At 38.8% G+C, this 17,801-nt stretch overlaps 1 protein-coding gene across 35 annotated transcripts in view; it reads left to right on the top strand.

Moving 5' to 3' along the window:
* ABI3BP (ABI family member 3 binding protein) overlaps window positions 1–17,801 on the top strand; it is a 127,412-nt gene that overhangs the window by 55,124 nt on the left and 54,487 nt on the right. For 22 of the 35 annotated variants that reach the window (XM_072933424.1, XM_072932376.1, XM_072933125.1 and 19 more), the window contains 15 exons: window positions 1,195–1,254; window positions 1,622–1,687; window positions 3,263–3,337; window positions 5,255–5,320; window positions 5,828–5,902; window positions 9,763–9,828; window positions 10,211–10,273; window positions 11,267–11,326; window positions 11,695–11,760; window positions 12,679–12,753; window positions 13,738–13,812; window positions 14,706–14,780; window positions 15,627–15,704; window positions 16,249–16,323; window positions 17,403–17,468. In XM_072933424.1, coding sequence (XP_072789525.1) covers window positions 1,195–1,254; window positions 1,622–1,687; window positions 3,263–3,337; window positions 5,255–5,320; window positions 5,828–5,902; window positions 9,763–9,828; window positions 10,211–10,273; window positions 11,267–11,326; window positions 11,695–11,760; window positions 12,679–12,753; window positions 13,738–13,812; window positions 14,706–14,780; window positions 15,627–15,704; window positions 16,249–16,323; window positions 17,403–17,468 — 1,041 coding nt within the window. The remainder of the gene's footprint in view (window positions 1–1,194; window positions 1,255–1,621; window positions 1,688–3,262; window positions 3,338–5,254; window positions 5,321–5,827; window positions 5,903–9,762; window positions 9,829–10,210; window positions 10,274–11,266; window positions 11,327–11,694; window positions 11,761–12,678; window positions 12,754–13,737; window positions 13,813–14,705; window positions 14,781–15,626; window positions 15,705–16,248; window positions 16,324–17,402; window positions 17,469–17,801) is intronic. The other 13 variants (XM_072933389.1, XM_072932677.1, XM_072932408.1 and 10 more) reach the window with 9 other exon arrangements.

Genomic DNA, 17,801 nt, shown 5'->3' with positions numbered 1-17,801 from the left:
CTGAACAGAGGGTTTGTTCTGACTTGCTCTGTATAAAGCTGGAGAGACAGAAACTAGCTGCATCTGCTTCAATGTTTGAGACATTTGGAATTAAATACTGCAATGATAAGATTAATTTTTTTTTTTATGTTGGTAAACAATTAGCTTGTCTGGTTTTCTTGTGAAGGATTTTTTGTATTTATGGGTATATATACATATGTGGAGGCCCATTGTTAGGAGTGGGTAAATAAGTGTTCACATATCAAATTTGTTCCTTTTGCACATTGGAAAAGCTCCTCCACAGGCAGAAAAAAGATTTATCTTCAGTTCTTAAGCAGGTGCAAACGCTTTGGTTAGTGAGTCGTTGAATGTTGCTAGAAAAGGATCAAGTTGAAGAGACTTGAACAGAAGGATTTCTGTTTCCAAAGTCTGGGAATGTCAAAATATCCCAGAGGAATCACTCAGCACTATTTCCTTATTGCCTTCAGCTGCATCCAAGGGCATGTTTGTAAACTGTCATAAGTCTTGCCTGCCTAAAACCTGAAACCAAGCCTAAAGCAATGGGCAAATATGCACAGTAGTAGTGAGTACACAAGTCAAGATTTAACACAGGTTGTGCATTCTTCCTGTGCAAAATTAGAATAACGGGGTGTGGGGAGTTCACTTGAGTAACAGGACATGTTCTTCAGTGTACAAGGAGAAGTTGAGTTGTACAAGTGTAAGTTGTAAGATGTGCTAGAATTTTGTGGGAAATTTTCCTTTTTTCACTTGCTTGAAAGAATTTATATACAGACAGATAAATTCTCTACACTGTGTTTTATTAGTGCCAGGGACAGTAATTTCTGACTCATAGAAGGAAGGATTTCATTGATTGTAGGAAAAAGTGAAATCAGATCTTGAATTCTAAATACATAGTTGTGATTCTTAGTTATCATGTTACCTCTGCAAGAACTGTTAGAATCTGTCATGGACATATAGGGACTGTTTTGGTGAAGTGGATATTTTGGCATTTTTCTGTGGATGTAGAGCCATTTAGCTACTGAGGCTCAGTATTGTGGTAGCTGCAACCACAGCAAGACACTTGACTGCAGGTTTGAGTCACAGGGTGCTGCCAGGAAAGGGCACATGTGTCCCTAAATACGGACATTTAGGGTGTTGTACTGCTGTGGCAAGGCTGAGTGGATATCTCAAGATCATTTCTGTGTCTGACCATAGCGACCGAGAGCCCAGACCTGGAATGGACCTCGTCTGCCCCACGGGAAACCACAAGGATGGGTAAATAGCAGCGATTCCCTCCTTCACTGCTGCCTCTGGCCATGCTCTGCTCTGCAGGGATGAGCTGTTGAGATGTGCTGCTGTCCCAAAGAGTGGCTCAGTGGTGTGGCTGGAGCCTTACGGCTCCTTACCAAAAATCATTCTACCTGCAGATTTCCTGGGGAAGCCTTTCTAGGTTTTCTCTCCTGCCCTGATGCCAGTGCCAGCTGAAAGGCAGCACTGTGCCACCCCCGTGGGCAGTGGAGCTGTGCCATGGCAGCCTGGCCCAAGCAGGGCCACGTGCCCTTCTCTGCAGCTGTTGTTGATGTGAGCTGTGTGACAGCAGCCTGTGAGAGGCCCTGAAGGTGCTTTCTGTGTTTGATCGCAGCTGCTCCAAGACCGAGGCCGAAGCCCACCACTCCTCCCTCCCCGGCAGCTCAGCAAACTGGGATGGGTAATGGCACCAGCCTTCTTTTCCCATTTCTGCCATCCCTTTCACCTGCCATCACTCCTCCCAGCCCAAACCCCCCGGCACCCTTGGCGTCTCCCGCGGAAGGACGGAGCCTTGCTGTCAGCTTGGCTTGCCGAAGCGCTCGCCACACGGCTCTGCAGCTCTCCTCCTTGGTCCCACGCTGTTTCCACGGCCACGAGCATCTTCTGCAGGAAGCATGTGGCATTCTGCAGAGACCACCTTGTTGCCCCTGCCCTCAGCTCCATTGCCCTGCTTCTTTGTGTTTGGGTGGTGGGTCTGGCTTTCTCTGACGCGTTCCAACACAGCAGCGCTCAGTAGGCAAACCCAGCTGGGCTGGCACGAGGACGCAGCACAGCAGCTCAGCCGCCCTCCTGGGCACGGCTGCACCTCTTGGTTGCCTCACCACTGCTTTCCAGGCAGCTGGTTTTCTTTCTGCCTTTGCACTGCCTTCACGTGGACATGGGAATGCTCTGCTCTGCTGCTGCATTTGAGGTTTTGTTACGTTTTTTAAATTGATACCTCATTTCATCTTTTGGTGAATATTGGGATGTTTCCTCATGGTTTGAGACCACAGCCATTGGTACTAACAATATTTCTTGCAGATCTGGCAAGTCTGCAAGGCAGCAGTGTCCCAAGAGATATTGTTGTGCTTTTAGCCAACCTGTTACTTCTCTTGGGCCTACGTGGGGATAAACCTTCAGTGTAGATATAAATGGGGCCATAAAAGCAAACCGTATTTAGTTCAGGCATTGTCTGTGGCTCTTGGTGATGGTGATGGAGATGCTTGTGGCAACAGTTTCTTTGGCTGGTGTGCAAGACCAGTCCTGTGTCCTTGCACTATTTTGTGGCCCATGGGGTAACCAAATATTACATGAGCAGGCTGGTGTGCCTAAAATCTGAAGTTGAATGTGAGTTTAAAATGTAATGAACAGTGAAAAGTGACTTGGCACTTTTGTCTGGAGCAGTCTTACTCTCATATCAACTGGGATATTTCATACACTTCAGGATCTTTTCCAGGGAATTTACATTCCCTGCTTTGCACTACTTGAAGTAATTTTCTGAGCTTTCTTGTTTTTACAATGGAGAAATCAGATACTTGTAATTATAACAAGGCATATAAATTTGGCTGGGCTAAGGATATTCATTTCTGTTTCTGCCTGGTGATGTTGTCTGAATCACTTTTTATGTTCTCTTATTTTTGCCAAATTTTTGGATTGGATTTCTTCCAGTATCTTCATCTCATAAATTCACTTTCTCCTTGACTCCTCTTGGCCAATGTTCTTGTACTTTTTCAATCTTGCATTCCTTCTAACCACATGGGAATTTTTTCCATATTCCTGTGTCATTCTGTTTAATTTTTTTGCATTATATTTTTGTGGTTTTACGCATCTTTGCATATCAACATATTTCTTTTTAAAATTCTGCTAATTTTGCAAAATATATATTTTTCCTGTTCTTTGTTGTTTGTACTCTAAACCACTGAGTCCATGGTTGCAGATGATGCCATGGTGTGATGGTTCATGTATTTTTAAAATAATAAGCCACCATTTTTTCCAGCCTCACATGACTTTCTTCATGTTACTTCCACTCCCCAAACTTCTACATCTACAAAAATGCCAGAGCAAGAGACTGGTAAATGGCATTTATTTTATACTCTATCCTTGATTTTCTTTATATTTGAGTGGTACAATTTTGATGTCTGTTATATATCTTGTATTTTTGATGTTGCCTCCAGTGGTCTTTCATTTGTTTGTTAGGGCTTCATGTTATTTGTAATAATTACCTGTGTATAATTAGCAGTTCTAGCCTCAAGTAAGTGATCCTGATACCACCTGGCACTTTCAGCTAGTATTGTATTACTGAAGGGTTTTGGTGTGGTCAGTGGGGCAGAATTCAGCACCTAAGAGTCAACTCTTGGCCTCTGATGAATTTTGGGATATCAGCATAGCAGTTATGCTTTGCAGGGGAAGTGTTTTTCTTTACCTAGTAAACACCTTTTAAGGAGCTTCATTGGTTGGACTTTGGTTTCCTGTTAAAACTTTTTGAAGTAGTCTCTAATATTTAAAAGGCTGCTTCAGTGCAGCATTTTGGTGCTAAAAATTATTTTTACAGTTACTTCTGCTAATAATTTATTATTTCCCTCCATTTATTCATGAAGAATATAGGTTTTTAGGCACAATTTAGTAATTAGTATTTGAGTGTGAGATTTTCCCAGAATGTGGTCATAAAAAACAGTAGAAGGTTGCTGGGAGGTTCTCATCCTTGGTTCTGTTCATGCTAGCATGATTTAACAAGTGACATTTTATTACATCAGTGTATCAAACATCACTCTCTTTCTGGGGACCAATCAAATGGAATTGGGTAAATGAGCATTGACGTTGTTTGTCATCTGAAGATTAGCTAATTACAGCATGCATACACTGTTTGTGTTTTTTCTGGTCTTCTTTGGTTACAGTTTGGTCAGTGTTCTTTTAGCTTCCCTTCAGAGATAACTTTAGAAAAGCTTTTATCTATTGCAGAATTCACACTGAACACAAACATGATGCAGCTGTGCTAATACTCAGTGGGTGGTGCTGACAGTTATCTTGCCTCTGCATGAACACAAGGTCTTTGTTCTCTTTTGAAGCTGAGAACTCTATCTATCCAAGGTCATTTCTATCTTCAGTAGACAGAAAACTTTTAGCAGTTTATCATGCATGACTTTGCTGTCATCTGCAGTATTGTCCCCATCAAGTTACTACAGCCTTCTCTTTTGATTTAAAAAACTGGGCTATTTAGATTACTTATTACTTGGCCTTGCACTTTATTAAATCATGAGTGTCCTTAAGAGTATCCACTCTTCATTTTTTCATATAATACCACTCATAGAAATGTTTCTTTCATGCTCTAGGCTGCATAATTTCTCTAAGGGAAATGGTGGTCTTAGGGGCTGATAGAATCTGGGTTTGTTGGGGCTTTTTGGTTTGGGTTTTTTTGTTGTTTTTCTTTTTTGGATTTTTTATTTGTGTTTTTATTATTATATTGTCAGAAAAAAACATTAAAATATTTTAAAGCCATTTTCTGGCATAGGATAACCTGTCTCAAAAATCCTGCTTCTATTAAAGTAGTTTTGTGGCAGTTGCAGGGAAAATCTGATTCTCGGCCAAAATATGAATTTGTAGGAAAATGTTTTGATATCACCTGTGTGAAAACTGTGTGCATGCTATTTCAAAACAATATTGGGCATCTGCTATTCCTTATTTAAAAGACTTGTCAGGCACATCCAAACTAAAGTGCAGGGGAGAAGGAGTTTGCTGTCAGCTGTTGCTATTGGATTGGATTTTTAAATCAGATGCAGACAGTTGGCCTAAGTAGCTAATACTTAAAATTAGATGTTATGTATCCAAAAAAAAAAAAAAAAATTGCCCCATGAGACAAAAATGTAGTAGGCTACCGCAAATATCAATTAGAAGTGTGTACACAAGAAATATAAAATGAATATATGTCCCTGCTAAGGGCTGAAGATCACCTTATTTACTGTTTCAAGATTATTTTCATATTTGATCTTAGCTACCCGGGACTCAGGCCTGAAAATCACTTCTCACCCCTCCGTGGAAACCAGAGGGAGCGTGATGGGTAAATAGCTTCTAATTCCATTAGCTTTTCCACTGCTTGCCATCCCTTCCAGCCGCTGTGGGGAGTGCCAAGCTTCACTCGGACACGTTGCTTCGAAGGCTGCTTGGTGCTGATTTCTCCCCACACTCCTCCCCACCTGCTCAACTCAGCCATTTCTGTGCAATCTAAGCTGGAAAATAATTCCCCACAGGGACTGAATAGCAATCTACAAATAGACCTCTGCTACCTCTAGGTTTCTTTTGGCTGCTGCAGTTTTCTTTCAAAGAATAAGTATTTCAAAAAAGAGGCCAGTGAGAAGATTGCCTCACATGAGCTACTGGAATTGACCCTCCTTCATTTCACACCAGCTTCAGTGTTCATGTAACACCTCATTTCTCAGCTGATCTTTACAGCTGCTGTCACCTTGCTTGATCTCACATCAATGTTGTCTTGAACTGCCCAACAGCTACTGGCCAAATACTGTGGATCTGAAGCCAGTTCTAATTTTAACTCCAGATTTTCTTTCAGCTTTTGATGAAACTCAGCACATTTCTTCAAGACCTGAAACATCAGGCTTCCAAGAAATACCATCAGCTATACCTGGTAATACTTGAAAAATGTGATTCTAAATAAAAATTGCCCCAGAGATTTTAATTTTAAAATTGTATATTGTTAGTTAAGATTAATATTACTCAAAATATCCTCAGAACTGTTGTAATTAGTTGATCTCTCAAACACCAGACTAATTTAGGAAATTTTGCATTAAACAGTAAATATTCTCTTCTAATTTTGGCCTATATTCCTGGTATATTTACAAGTCTGTATTGCTGTGTTTGGTTTTAATAGGCATGTCTTATTCCATAGAGTTTCTAAGTTGCAATACTGCAGAGGGGTAGAGTGAAAGGTAACTAAGTTTTGTATAAATCCCTGACCATTCTGAGTTGAAACTGTTGAGTAAGTCCATAGAAATAGCAGTGAACTTAGCAATGAAGATATGGATTTCAAAATGGTGGAGAATAGACTCTGAAATACTTTAATTTGAATATATATTAAAGCAGTAATTAAGTCAGAGATTTTGCTGTAAAAAAGGGAGACTGCACAGGCATGAGACCAATAGAAACAAAAATGTGCCATGGCACATGTAATGCTATATTGCTTGAGTCCTACTCCCCAAATACAAGGCACAACGCTGTAATTTAAAGAAAACATTTGCAGCAAATTGCTCATGGACACTCCATGGTAGATCCGATGCTTTCAAACACCCTTGAAACCTGTTATACTAGACCCCAGTGAAATGGAACTGGTAGATTGATGGTATTTTATTGACATTTAAATTAATTACACCTAATAATGTAATATAATAATCTATATAGTTTTCCTGTTCTTCCTTATCAGCATTTATCCTTTAGGCTTCTTCTACTACCTCAATTCATAAAATAGCTAACTTACCAATACCTTACAAAATGGGACACTGAACAAATGCAGTTCTGTTAGTGCTCAAGGTTCTGTTTCGTTTAGTGTCCCTGCAAGAAGAAATATTTAATTTCCATTCAATAATGACAATTCCCTCCAAAGTCTCTTTCAAGCTTTTACCAAAACTCCCTTGCAGCAAAAAGTAGTTTAGGTTTAATTTTCATCGCATTGCCACTTGCTGCCTTTTTCTGCTGTGAACACATTTTCTTCTAAATCCAAATGGCCAGCCTATTAAAGAACAGGTTTGTATATGCCACTTCTTGATCAGCAGCTAGAAAGCATTTTTGGTACAAGGTGCAAAAAGATTGATCTTTTGCACCAACTTGTATGAATCCCTTCCTCGTGTTACTGTAATTTAAACTCCAGAAAGTGTAGAAGAAGATTCTTAGTTCTGTCTAGAATCAGATACTGGATCTTCTTGTCACCCTATTGAGCACATGTCTTTCTCCTTATTCACATAATACAGAAAGGACTTTGAAGTGTCCAGTATCTTGCCTGTGTTTGCAGTGACATCATCTTGAACAGCACAGCTTGTGTGTTTGCTATCCCAGCAACAGTCAGATTCCTCGGCACTTCAAATCCAGATTTTCTGTGCAGCTCTTAATGAAATGCAGACAGTTTCTCAATTCCCATCTAAAGCATCTGGAGTCACGGAAATGCCATCACTCAGTCTGGAATTGACATTTCTTGCAAAAGGAGTGTTCTTGAATTATTAAAAGGGTTCCCAGGGTGCTTTTGGTGAAATGTTGATTTCCTTTACTTTGGGGATAAGAACAACTGCAAGATAAAAATCCTGCATCGGGACTATTTTTGTTTAAGGCAATATCTATGATGTTTAAAATACTGGGTTATGATCTTCTTTCCAAATTCTGAGTTCACTTTTACAGTACTAATTGGTAGTATTGGTCATGATTGCCACTGACCAATTATGTATTACTTAATGTCTTAGAACTTTGCCATGTGATACTGTGGGGCTTGTAAGCAAACTTTAATTTCTCTACTATATGAGATGTATCATGATACAGATAGCTGCTGTATTACTTCAAGTGATATCCTTTTTTATTTTCTAATTACTTTGTCATTACAAAAGTGTATTTCTGTCATTATTGGTATTTAAGACATTGTCCTGGTCAGTTACAATGCTGGGGGCAGAGAGCAAGAAATTCTCTTTTTGGATTTATCTTCTATAAATATTGTTCATGTTCAGTTGTGGTTTTAAAACAAATTAATGGTTGTTGAAGTTGTAAATCATGAAGTTGCATAGAATATTCAAGCATATTTCTCATTAAGGTGGACTCTCCAGCTATGACAAAAGTCCTTTTAGGGAGATTAAAGGTAGCACAGTGAGCATTGCAAACCCAAGTTCAGGGTTAGGGGGTTTTTTAAACAGCTTGAGACTTGATAGTCTAGCTGTATCTAGGGGGAAAAAAACCCACCAACTTTATTTGGGGATATAAAGGTTTGTCAGCTTTCCACATGTTTCCTAAATGATCCAATCAATTTCTTTCATATTTTCTACCTCTACAGGACAAATTTAATGCTGAACACAGGAATTCTCCTTTTTTTCTCTTTATATATTCTGAACGTTACCTCCTACTGCAGATCTCTATAGATATTTGTAAATGTTCTATAGTATCCCCATTTACATTAACAAGTAGGTACTTCCTTTTATATTTGCCATCATAACGGTTATGTTGAACACTTCTTTAAATAAGTGGTAGGCAAGGAGAATATATTCAGAACATGGAATTGTGAAACTCTTATTATTTCCGTTTTTCAGCAACAAAATTAAGATGGAGAGGACAGTAAGAAGCCCTGTGCCACAGAGAAGTGTGTAGTCAGATGAAAAGGGATAAATTTGTGAAACTCTTTCATTCTATCCCCTGTCAATTTACCCTATAAACTTTTATTGCATTTGAAAGATTTTATTTGCTAAGACTGGAGGAGTCTAACAGAATTTTCAGAAGAACTCTTTGTTTGAAAAGTTCTTTTTGTTGGTCCATCCGATATGTGCTCTTCTTCTTTTTCTGTACTGTGTCCTTAAAAGCGTGGTGACAATGTCCAAACTTTCATTCCTTTTTCTGAGATAAACTCTTTGATTATCATCCGTTTGTGTTAGGAATTTGTTCTATGCTTTTATTAAAACTTTTTTCCTTTTCAATAATGCATTCTTAGACAAGAGAAGGGATTTTTATTGTGATCTTTGCATTCACTGTTGTAATTTCTTTACTTGTTCACTAATTGCTGTGTAGTAAATGTGACTCTTCTTGTAACTTACCTTTGTCTTCCAGCGTCTATATGAAGTTCTGTCTGTTCAAAGTACTTCATAGTACTTCATACCTGTTCAGAATGAAAAGTTGTAAATTAATCAAGTTATTCTGTTAGAGATTCTTACGGATTTTGATTATGAAGGCACAAGTTGGTTTTCTTCTACCAGGGTGCCCAGCTCTTGATGGAAATCCTTATTAATTTCACCTTTATACATTTCTCAGTGAAGAACCTATTGTTTCTCTTTGTTTTTTCCAGGCATAGATTAGTTTTGACCCAAAGTTCATTTTTAAGTGTGATGAAGTATACAATAAGAAGAGCTAGTTAATAGCTTTTCAGATTAAATATAAGGTGGGCAGTATCTTTGATGCAAACAAAAGTTATGGCTATATATTCATTGACTAGTTTGCAATTTATAGTTGGAAAATATTTGATGCCTGAAAAAGGAATTTGGAATGTGTCATTTACTGCACTTAAAAGGCAGCTCTGGAGCATCATAGCTGTCACTATTGTGCAGTAGTAGCAGTGTTTAGCTGGTGGCTGGGGGTTTGTGGTTATACCAAGTGGCTATAAATTGATGTAGGATTTATTTGGTAGAAAGAGTATACATGAGAAACCACAATTAAAATATTTACTTAATTTGGGTGTGATTAAAGTAATGCTTTCATATGCATAGAGAGACTGCCATAACATCTCAAGATAGTTTCCATCTCTAATCTTAGTTCTCCCGAGACCAGTTCTGGAGCCCACATCTTTTCCTTTCCTGAAAACCACGAGGACAGTGATGGGTAAACAGTTATTCCATCCTAATGTCTATCATTTCACAATACTTAAATTCTTTTATTGATAGTGGCAATGCCAAACATATCAGCAAGATTGTCAGTCATTTATGTAAATGATGAAATACTTAATTATTAGGCTTCTCAATTACTCTTCCTAGTTTTCTGATCTATAGGCTTTGTTCACTAAAAGATTAACTGTGTGTATACTACACTAACTCAACTAAACCCTCCTGATTTTGAAGTGGAATAACCTTGAAATGAATGCAAATAGTTCTGTAAAAGAGCTGAGTGTAATATGGACTTTATTCACACAGTTCTGTACTGACACATCTTTAAAAAATTAGAGTTTGTCTCTCATTCTGAAGGAAGTTTTCTGGTTTAATCTTAGTTACTCAGAGACCAAAGCTGAAAACTTCTTCTCCTTACCTTGCAAGCCAAGGACCAGTGGAGGGTAAAAAGATATTTTAATTTTTTTCTTTTTTCTTACCATTGTTTAACATAATTTTAACCTGCTTTGAGCAATATCTGCAGTTTGTTAATGCATTTTAAATTCCTTGTCATACTAATGACGTTATCATGATGTTTGAACATATGCTTTTTTCCATCACTTGAAAAGTCAGTTTTGAAGGGACCAGTGACAAAAAGAATTTGACACAGAACTCCTGTGTGACTCTATCTGCAGTTGTTATTTTTAAAATTCTTTCTAGAATGAAATAATCCAATATGGCAGAACCATATTTTTGTGTCTTCTTACTGATGAGAATTTGCTAGCATGCAGAATTTCTTTTATCTTTTTGAATGGGAACTAAAGTTCAAGCTTGCTGAATAGGCATGTTAATTATTGGCTTAGAGACTAACTGTAAGGAAGAATGGGAATTATATTTCACAGGGAATTGTAACACTTTTCATTTGAATGATGAGAAGTTATATATTCTATGTAAAAACAATAATAGTGAAAACAGTAAGAAAATACTTACTTGCATAAACTATTAACCATTTAAGAAAGGTGGGAGTTATAACTGAATATTGATAGCACAATGTGCAGTTTATTTCTTCATGCTAGAAACATTAGTAATTACTATTTGCAGCTGTTTGCATTGGAGATGTATCCAGCACTTGTCGTCCTGAATTTTGAATTCTAAGATGAGTCTTGATTCATGCTCTGTCCACATTTCCTGTTGGTTGTTCATCTTCCAAGGAACTATAAGGACTGTTTTGGTGAAGTGGATATTTTGGTATTTTTCTGTGGATGTAGAGCCATTTAGCTACTGAGGCTCAGTATTGTGGTAGCTGCAACCACAGCAAGACACTTGAGTGCAGGTTTGAGTCACAGGGTGCTGCCAGGAAAGGGCACATGTGTCCCTAAATACAGACATTTAGGGTGTTGTACTGCTGTGGCAAGGCTGAGTGGATATCTCAAGATCATTTCTGTGTCTGACCATAGCGACCGAGAGCCCAGACCTGGAATGGACCTCGTCTGCCCCACGGGAAACCACAAGGATGGGTAAATAGCAGCGATTCCCTCCTTCACTGCTGCCTCTGGCCATGCTCTGCTCTGCAGGGATGAGCTGTTGAGATGTGCTGCTGTCCCAAAGAGTGGCTCAGTGGTGTGGCTGGAGCCTTATGGCTCCTTACCAAAAATCATTCTACCTGCAGATTTCCTGGGGAAGCCTTTCTAGGTTTTCTCTCCTGCCCTGGCTGCCAGTGCCAGCTGAAAGGCAGCACTGTGGCACCCCCGTGGGCAGTGGAGCTGTGCCATGGCAGCCTGGCCCAAGCAGGGCCACGTGCCCTTCTCTGCAGCTGTTGTTGGTGTGAGCTGTGTGACAGCAGCCTGTGAGAGGCCCTGAAGGTGGTTTCTGTGTTTGATCGCAGCTGCTCCAAGACCGAGGCCGAAGCCCACCACTCCTTCCTCCCCGGCAGCTCAGCAAACTGGGATGGGTAATGGCACCAGCCTTCTTTTCCCATTTCTGCCATCCCTTTCACCTGCCATCACTCCTCCCAGCCCAAACCCCCCGGCACCCTTGGCGTCTCCCGCGGAAGGACGGAGCCTTGCTGTCAGCTTGGCTTGCCGAAGCGCTCGCCACACGGCTCTGCAGCTCTCCTCCTTGGTCCCACGCTGTTTCCACGGCCAGAGCATCTTCTGCAGGAAGCATGTGGCATTCTGCAGAGACCACCTGGTTGCCCCTGCCCTCAGCTCCACTGCCCTGCTTCTTTGTGTTTGGGTGGTGGGTCTGGCTTTCTCTGACGCGTTCCAGCACAGCAGCGCTCAGTAGGCAAACCCAGCTGGGCTGGCACAAGAGGACACCAATGGCCATCACCAGGAACTGGGAACACTCTGCTCTGCTGCTGCTTTTGAGCCGTGTTAGGGTTTTAAATCAAAACCTCGTTTCGGCATTTGGTTAATCATAGGATGTTTCTTCACAGTTTGAGACACCAGCTGCCTGTGGTAGTAATGACATTTCTTGCAGCTCTGATAGTGATGTGAGATGGGAATTTTCCCAAGAGATATTGTTGTGCTTTTAGCCAACCTGCTACTTCTCTTGGGCCTAGATTTCAGCAAAGCTGCAGCACAGAGGTGAAAGGGGTCATACGTGCAAAACCACATTTAATTCCGGCTTTGGCTATGGCAATTCCGCTGCTCTTGTCATGTCATCTCTTCTTCATATTTCTTCCAGCTCCTTCATCATTTTCATCATCAGTGCATTTTCATACATTTACATTAGAAAATCTGTGGCATGGTCATTTTAGATGTTTTCCTTTCCTGAATCCCTAGTTTCTTAGTAATGTCTTGAAACCTATACAGTCTATATGTTTGGATGACGAAAAAAATATTTTGTTTTGGTTTTCTTTTTCCAGCTTCACTGGACTCTAATCATATTAATTTCGTGTCCCATACTTTTGCATCTGCAGAAATATCAAAACCAGAGACTGGTAAATTGTATTTATGGTACTTCCGTTGCTTAGTGTTTGGTTTTGCATCAAGGATGTTTGTTACAGGCTGTTTGCTCTGATTGCTTGGTGTCTGAAGCAGAATTTTGTTTGCAGTGTCTGATAGGCTCTAGAATTACATGGTGATATTTTGTGGTATAGGATCAAATACATCTGAAACCACAGGAATTAATATTTTTGTGTGGTTTTTAGCTGTTGAATAGATTAAGACCAGTAGGACCAATAGCTGGATGTGTTCATTATCAATTATAAAGATATGTTCTTGACTGGGGCATTTCACTATGGGGGATTTTTTGTTAGGCATATCATACATATTATTTTGCAGTTTTCTCTATTCATAAGACTTTTTTTCAGGTTATGTTGCTATTGCACCTTGAAACTTTTATTACTGGGTCATGTTTCAACAGTTTTGTGTTAAATTTTCTGCCTCAGTCTGTCTCTTTGATATATCACAGAAGTTGTGTTAATTTATATTATGTCAATTAGATAAAATACCACAAATGACAAATTGCATGATGTGTAGTATGTTAAAACCTGTTAGTCAAAATACTGGCATTTGCTATATTGAAACATGCAAAGCTTTGGCAATAGAAATACTTGGTTGTACAAATTAATATTTGCGTGCATTTTAAGTATATAGGTCTCTTTCTGTGGGTGCAGGTGAAGTCAAAAGCACAGGCTTTTTCATGTTACATGGATACAGATCAATTGACTCCTGTTGATAAATCTGCTTTTAGGGGAACTGCAGTTCCTGTCAGGCTGTGTCTGTTATAGGCGTGTGACATGTTCAAAACTTTGAAGTTTTGTTACTTTCTTTTTAAGCTGGAAATTTATGACACTCTGTTAAAGTGGTGTCGGCATCTTGCAAAGCAGTGTAAAGCAATTTTTTTTTTCTGATTTTTGCCCCCCCTTGCTATGTCTGCATCAATATGCATCTGTCTCAGGAATATTTACATTTTTCTACAGTTACAAGTTCAGCTGACCTGGAAAAACCTTTGCCTCCTCTTTCCAGAGCACCTCAGGTGCTAACAACAACTGCGGGTAATAGTAATGCTTTAGCTTTTCAGTTAAACCCCTTTTGGTGTTTGGACAGCCTTTCAGCCTTTTCTTAAATTTCATTAACCCTAGATATTTTCATCATCTTCTATGTTGCTTCTGTGCGAGTCACAATCATTGAAAGCATCCTTTTTTACATGAGAAGTTGTGCTTTCTGCTGAGAAACTCACCTGGTAGTGTTTCTGGTCTCACATTCATTTCTTCTAAACTTCTAGGGCTATTTGGAGATATACTTACATGAAGTAAACCTGTTTAATACTACTAAACTAGGTTTAATACTACTACTGACTAAATCTTATTAAGAATACTAAAACAACGTGTTGTTGTACTATTGTCTTGTCAGCATAGGAAGCTCCTTTCTTACTATTTTCTTTTGCTGGTTAGCAGGTTTTTTTAACTTTACTCTTGTTTTTCTTGTGTGACAGATTATATAACATTAAAATTCACTAAAAAAATATTGATGCAAAACAAAGCACTGAAGAGAACTAAGGCAGGTGCTTTTCTTCATGGAAATAACCTTGCAGTGCTTTTTAGTTTTTATAGTTTTTGTTGGCGGGGGGATTGAGTACTTTATAACTGTGGTATCAGAAGTTTTTATCTTTGTATTGTCTGGGTTGCTTTAAGCTGTGTGGACCATGTGATCCACAGCAATGTTAGCTGTGGTTGGCTGACAATTTAGTTTTAGTTTTCACTTTAAGCACTACCTTCAGCTCACACTCTAATCCAGTACTGCTCCATTCCTGAGGTAAGGTGTGCTTATGGTGAAGTGCAGATTATGTGTGCCGTAACATATTATATTTTTGGTTGTTTTTCTGTGATCAGAAAAAGCTGTGTGTAGAATTAATAATCACAGACCATGTGATGTGGTTCTTTTATAGCTTTCAGTGATATTCAGCCTGTTCTTTCAAGTCCTGTGGCACCTAGTAAGCCTGAAATAGCAGAAACTGGACCAGGTACAATAACCTCTACCTAATTTTTAATTCAACAGCTCAAGCCATGCTCTAAAACTCAAGTGAAATTAATACACTGCTGTTATTTTCAGTAGACATTTGGATAAGCCCCTAACAGCTGTTTTCAAACTTATGTTGCTGCTAATGGTTGAACTTGATGTTTTCTCACAGCTATAATCCATATGGCAACTCAGTCACATGATTCAGAATGTTAAAAAATGTGCCACATCAAAAATTGAGAAAACAGTATTTGTAGAGTAGTTCTGATGAAAACACTGTGATGTGAACTGCAGGTTGAATTTTATTATTGTAGCATCACTAAAAATGTGATGTGCACTAATATTAGTGCATCTTTAACAGCATGAAATTGGTTAATAGTTACAGACATTCAGTGGTTTTGGACTGAAACCACAGCTGGATCTGTTGTCAGATTTCTATTCCAAATTTTATATTTTTAATATGTGACTAATTGATTGTTCAACATGTCCTCTTCATTAAATATCTACATTGTACACGGTACCACCTCCCTTAAGTATTGGACCAAAACTCAAAATGTTCAGAAGCTCTTCTTAAAATCTTACTTGGCAGTGGTTGAGATCCAGACCAGTTGCAATGAAAGCAAGAGGAAATAAATATCCAGAAGTTTTGTGCATCACAGATGTGCTGATTTATAGTCACTGAAGCTCTGTGCAGTTCTGAATTTCTCCCTAATGCATACTAAACTGATAAATGTCCAAACATTCGTGAAATATTTGTTGTTCTTCTTACAAAAAAATTATTTTTGCTCATGAAGGAAGAGTTTCTTCCATTAGCTCTTTGCTCTCTTATGACTGTCATCATTTCTTCCAGCAGCAGCAAGTGAATCCATTCTGGAATCTTTCACACCTAAAACTTCCCGTCCTTTTCAATGGCCAAGGGTAACATTAGGTAATGTTGTTTTCACCCAGTGAAAAACTCTGTGTTTGTTTTGAGCACTCCATCCCATATGAATGCATTCCTTCCACATATCATTTCACATGCATAATCATTCTTTTTCCTGGTTAGAGAGTCTTGCTCTTCCATCATTGTTATATGGATTGTTCTTGACATACCTGTGTATGAGAACAAGCTTCTGGGTGGATTTACTGTCTCAGAGAAGCAAAACTTGTCTCTTGCATGATAAAACACCATCATCCTTTTATTAGTGTTCTATCTCTTTTACTCCCAATGCACACGCATGTGCAGATTGTCTCTGATATGTAAAGCTTTCAAAATGGAAGTTTCAATTGTTTTGGATTCACAGAATCTTATTTCTGATCAACGTACAGCATTTCAGTATCATCTCCATTCCACGCTTCAAAATCTGATTTCATCGGCTGGCTTTGACATTCCATACTAAGTTGTCTTCAGTATAAACATGTGACATGTGCTGTTTGTTGTGGGAAATGCTTGTTAAACAATTTTTCATTGCAAACTGAGCTCTTTCTTTCAGCTCCAAAAGAAATACCACTTATTCCTTCTAAACCGAAACCATCTGCTACCCCAGGAGTACAACGTGTGAAACCTGGTAATTGTGCACATCATTTTCATTAGCTGGTATGCAGAGACAGATGTCCTCTAAATACCTAAGCAAAACTTCCTAAAAAGGACAGGAGCTATACAATATGTGAGCATCCTGACCAGCTCATCACTCTCAGATAGGTCATGAACTCTCATTAACTTAATGAGAGTTCAGCTCCTCAGTTTTATGTGTTTGGGTCCAGTGATAAAAATATTAACCAGTTCTCTAGTGTTGTAACTTTTTTAAAGGACTGAAATGGAAAAAAATACTTTGGGACTCTGGGTGGAACAAGGGTGTTTTAATATCACTCCTATGAGTAATAAATATGATTATTATTTTTATAACCTCCTTTGCCACTCTCGGTCTCCCATTTTCACACAGACATACTATAGCAAATATGACACCTTTACTAATAGTGTAGGAACATAATCATTGTGTTGTGTATTTTTTGCCTTTTGATCAAAAAAACTCCAGACCTCTACTCATTTTCTTTGGATTTGGGATTAATGGAAATTAATTTGCCTCCTTTCATGATTTAGGTACTGGACGAAAAGCTATTGTGCTGTGGATTACTTGAAACCCAAAATGTTTCTGTTGTCATGTCTTATAAACAGATCAGTAAAAAACAGGAGCTGCCTTTATTGTCTTATACCTCTCTTACAATTAACTGCAGGTACTGATTTAGGATTTTCAACAAAACTTTTGCCTTTAGAAGTTTCTTTCCGTATAGATTCTCTGGTGTTCATTACAGACTACATCTTTTCTTCCTTATCTCTCCTTTCTCACTATTCTCCCATAACAGAAGAGAAATTAATTTGCTGATTGACTGAAATACAAGATGAAAAATGTCCTGAAAACATCAATATAAGGAAGGAGCTTTAGAAGCAGGCCCTCATACATTCATTCAGTGTGCAATTTTATAGGAAACAAAGCTAAAAGGGATGTAGGGTGTTACACACAAGACTAAGGCTTATCTAGACTGTTTAAAAAACAACTCCCCTGAACTACTGGAATGATAACACTTTGGGCTTCGTGTTGATACACCTACTGATTGGTTTGATTATACTTGAATTTTTCTCTTCTAGCCCCTAAACCACCACTTTTGGAGCCTAAAACTTCTGAGACTGTAGAACAACCAAAAGCAACCCTAGGTAATACATGTTTCTGTAGCTGTTAGTCACTCTCCTTTGCAGTCCAAGCCACAGTTTGTGCTGCGTTACTGTATCCCATAGCTTTTGCTCTATTTAATCCGTTTCTCTGAAACAAGAAGAAAGTTAGGAGATAAGCACTCAGAAATGTTTTTCCAAACTTAAGAGAAACCACTTTCTTCATGCAGCTTTGCTAGTTCCATGGTACATAAAAATTTTTGTCTTCCATTTTGCTGAGAGCTTTTCTACACCAACACTCTTTATTCAGAAAAGTCATTGGAAATACAATTGAACTGCCAAGTGTAAAGGTAGTATTGTGGATGTTAATCCCAGAAC

Source organism: Taeniopygia guttata, chromosome 1 (genome assembly GCF_048771995.1).
Source record: "Taeniopygia guttata chromosome 1, bTaeGut7.mat, whole genome shotgun sequence".
Taxonomy (NCBI): domain Eukaryota; kingdom Metazoa; phylum Chordata; class Aves; order Passeriformes; family Estrildidae; genus Taeniopygia; species Taeniopygia guttata.
The sequence above is the reverse complement of the archived record's forward strand: the minus strand, read 5'-3'. Positions and strand labels throughout refer to the sequence as shown.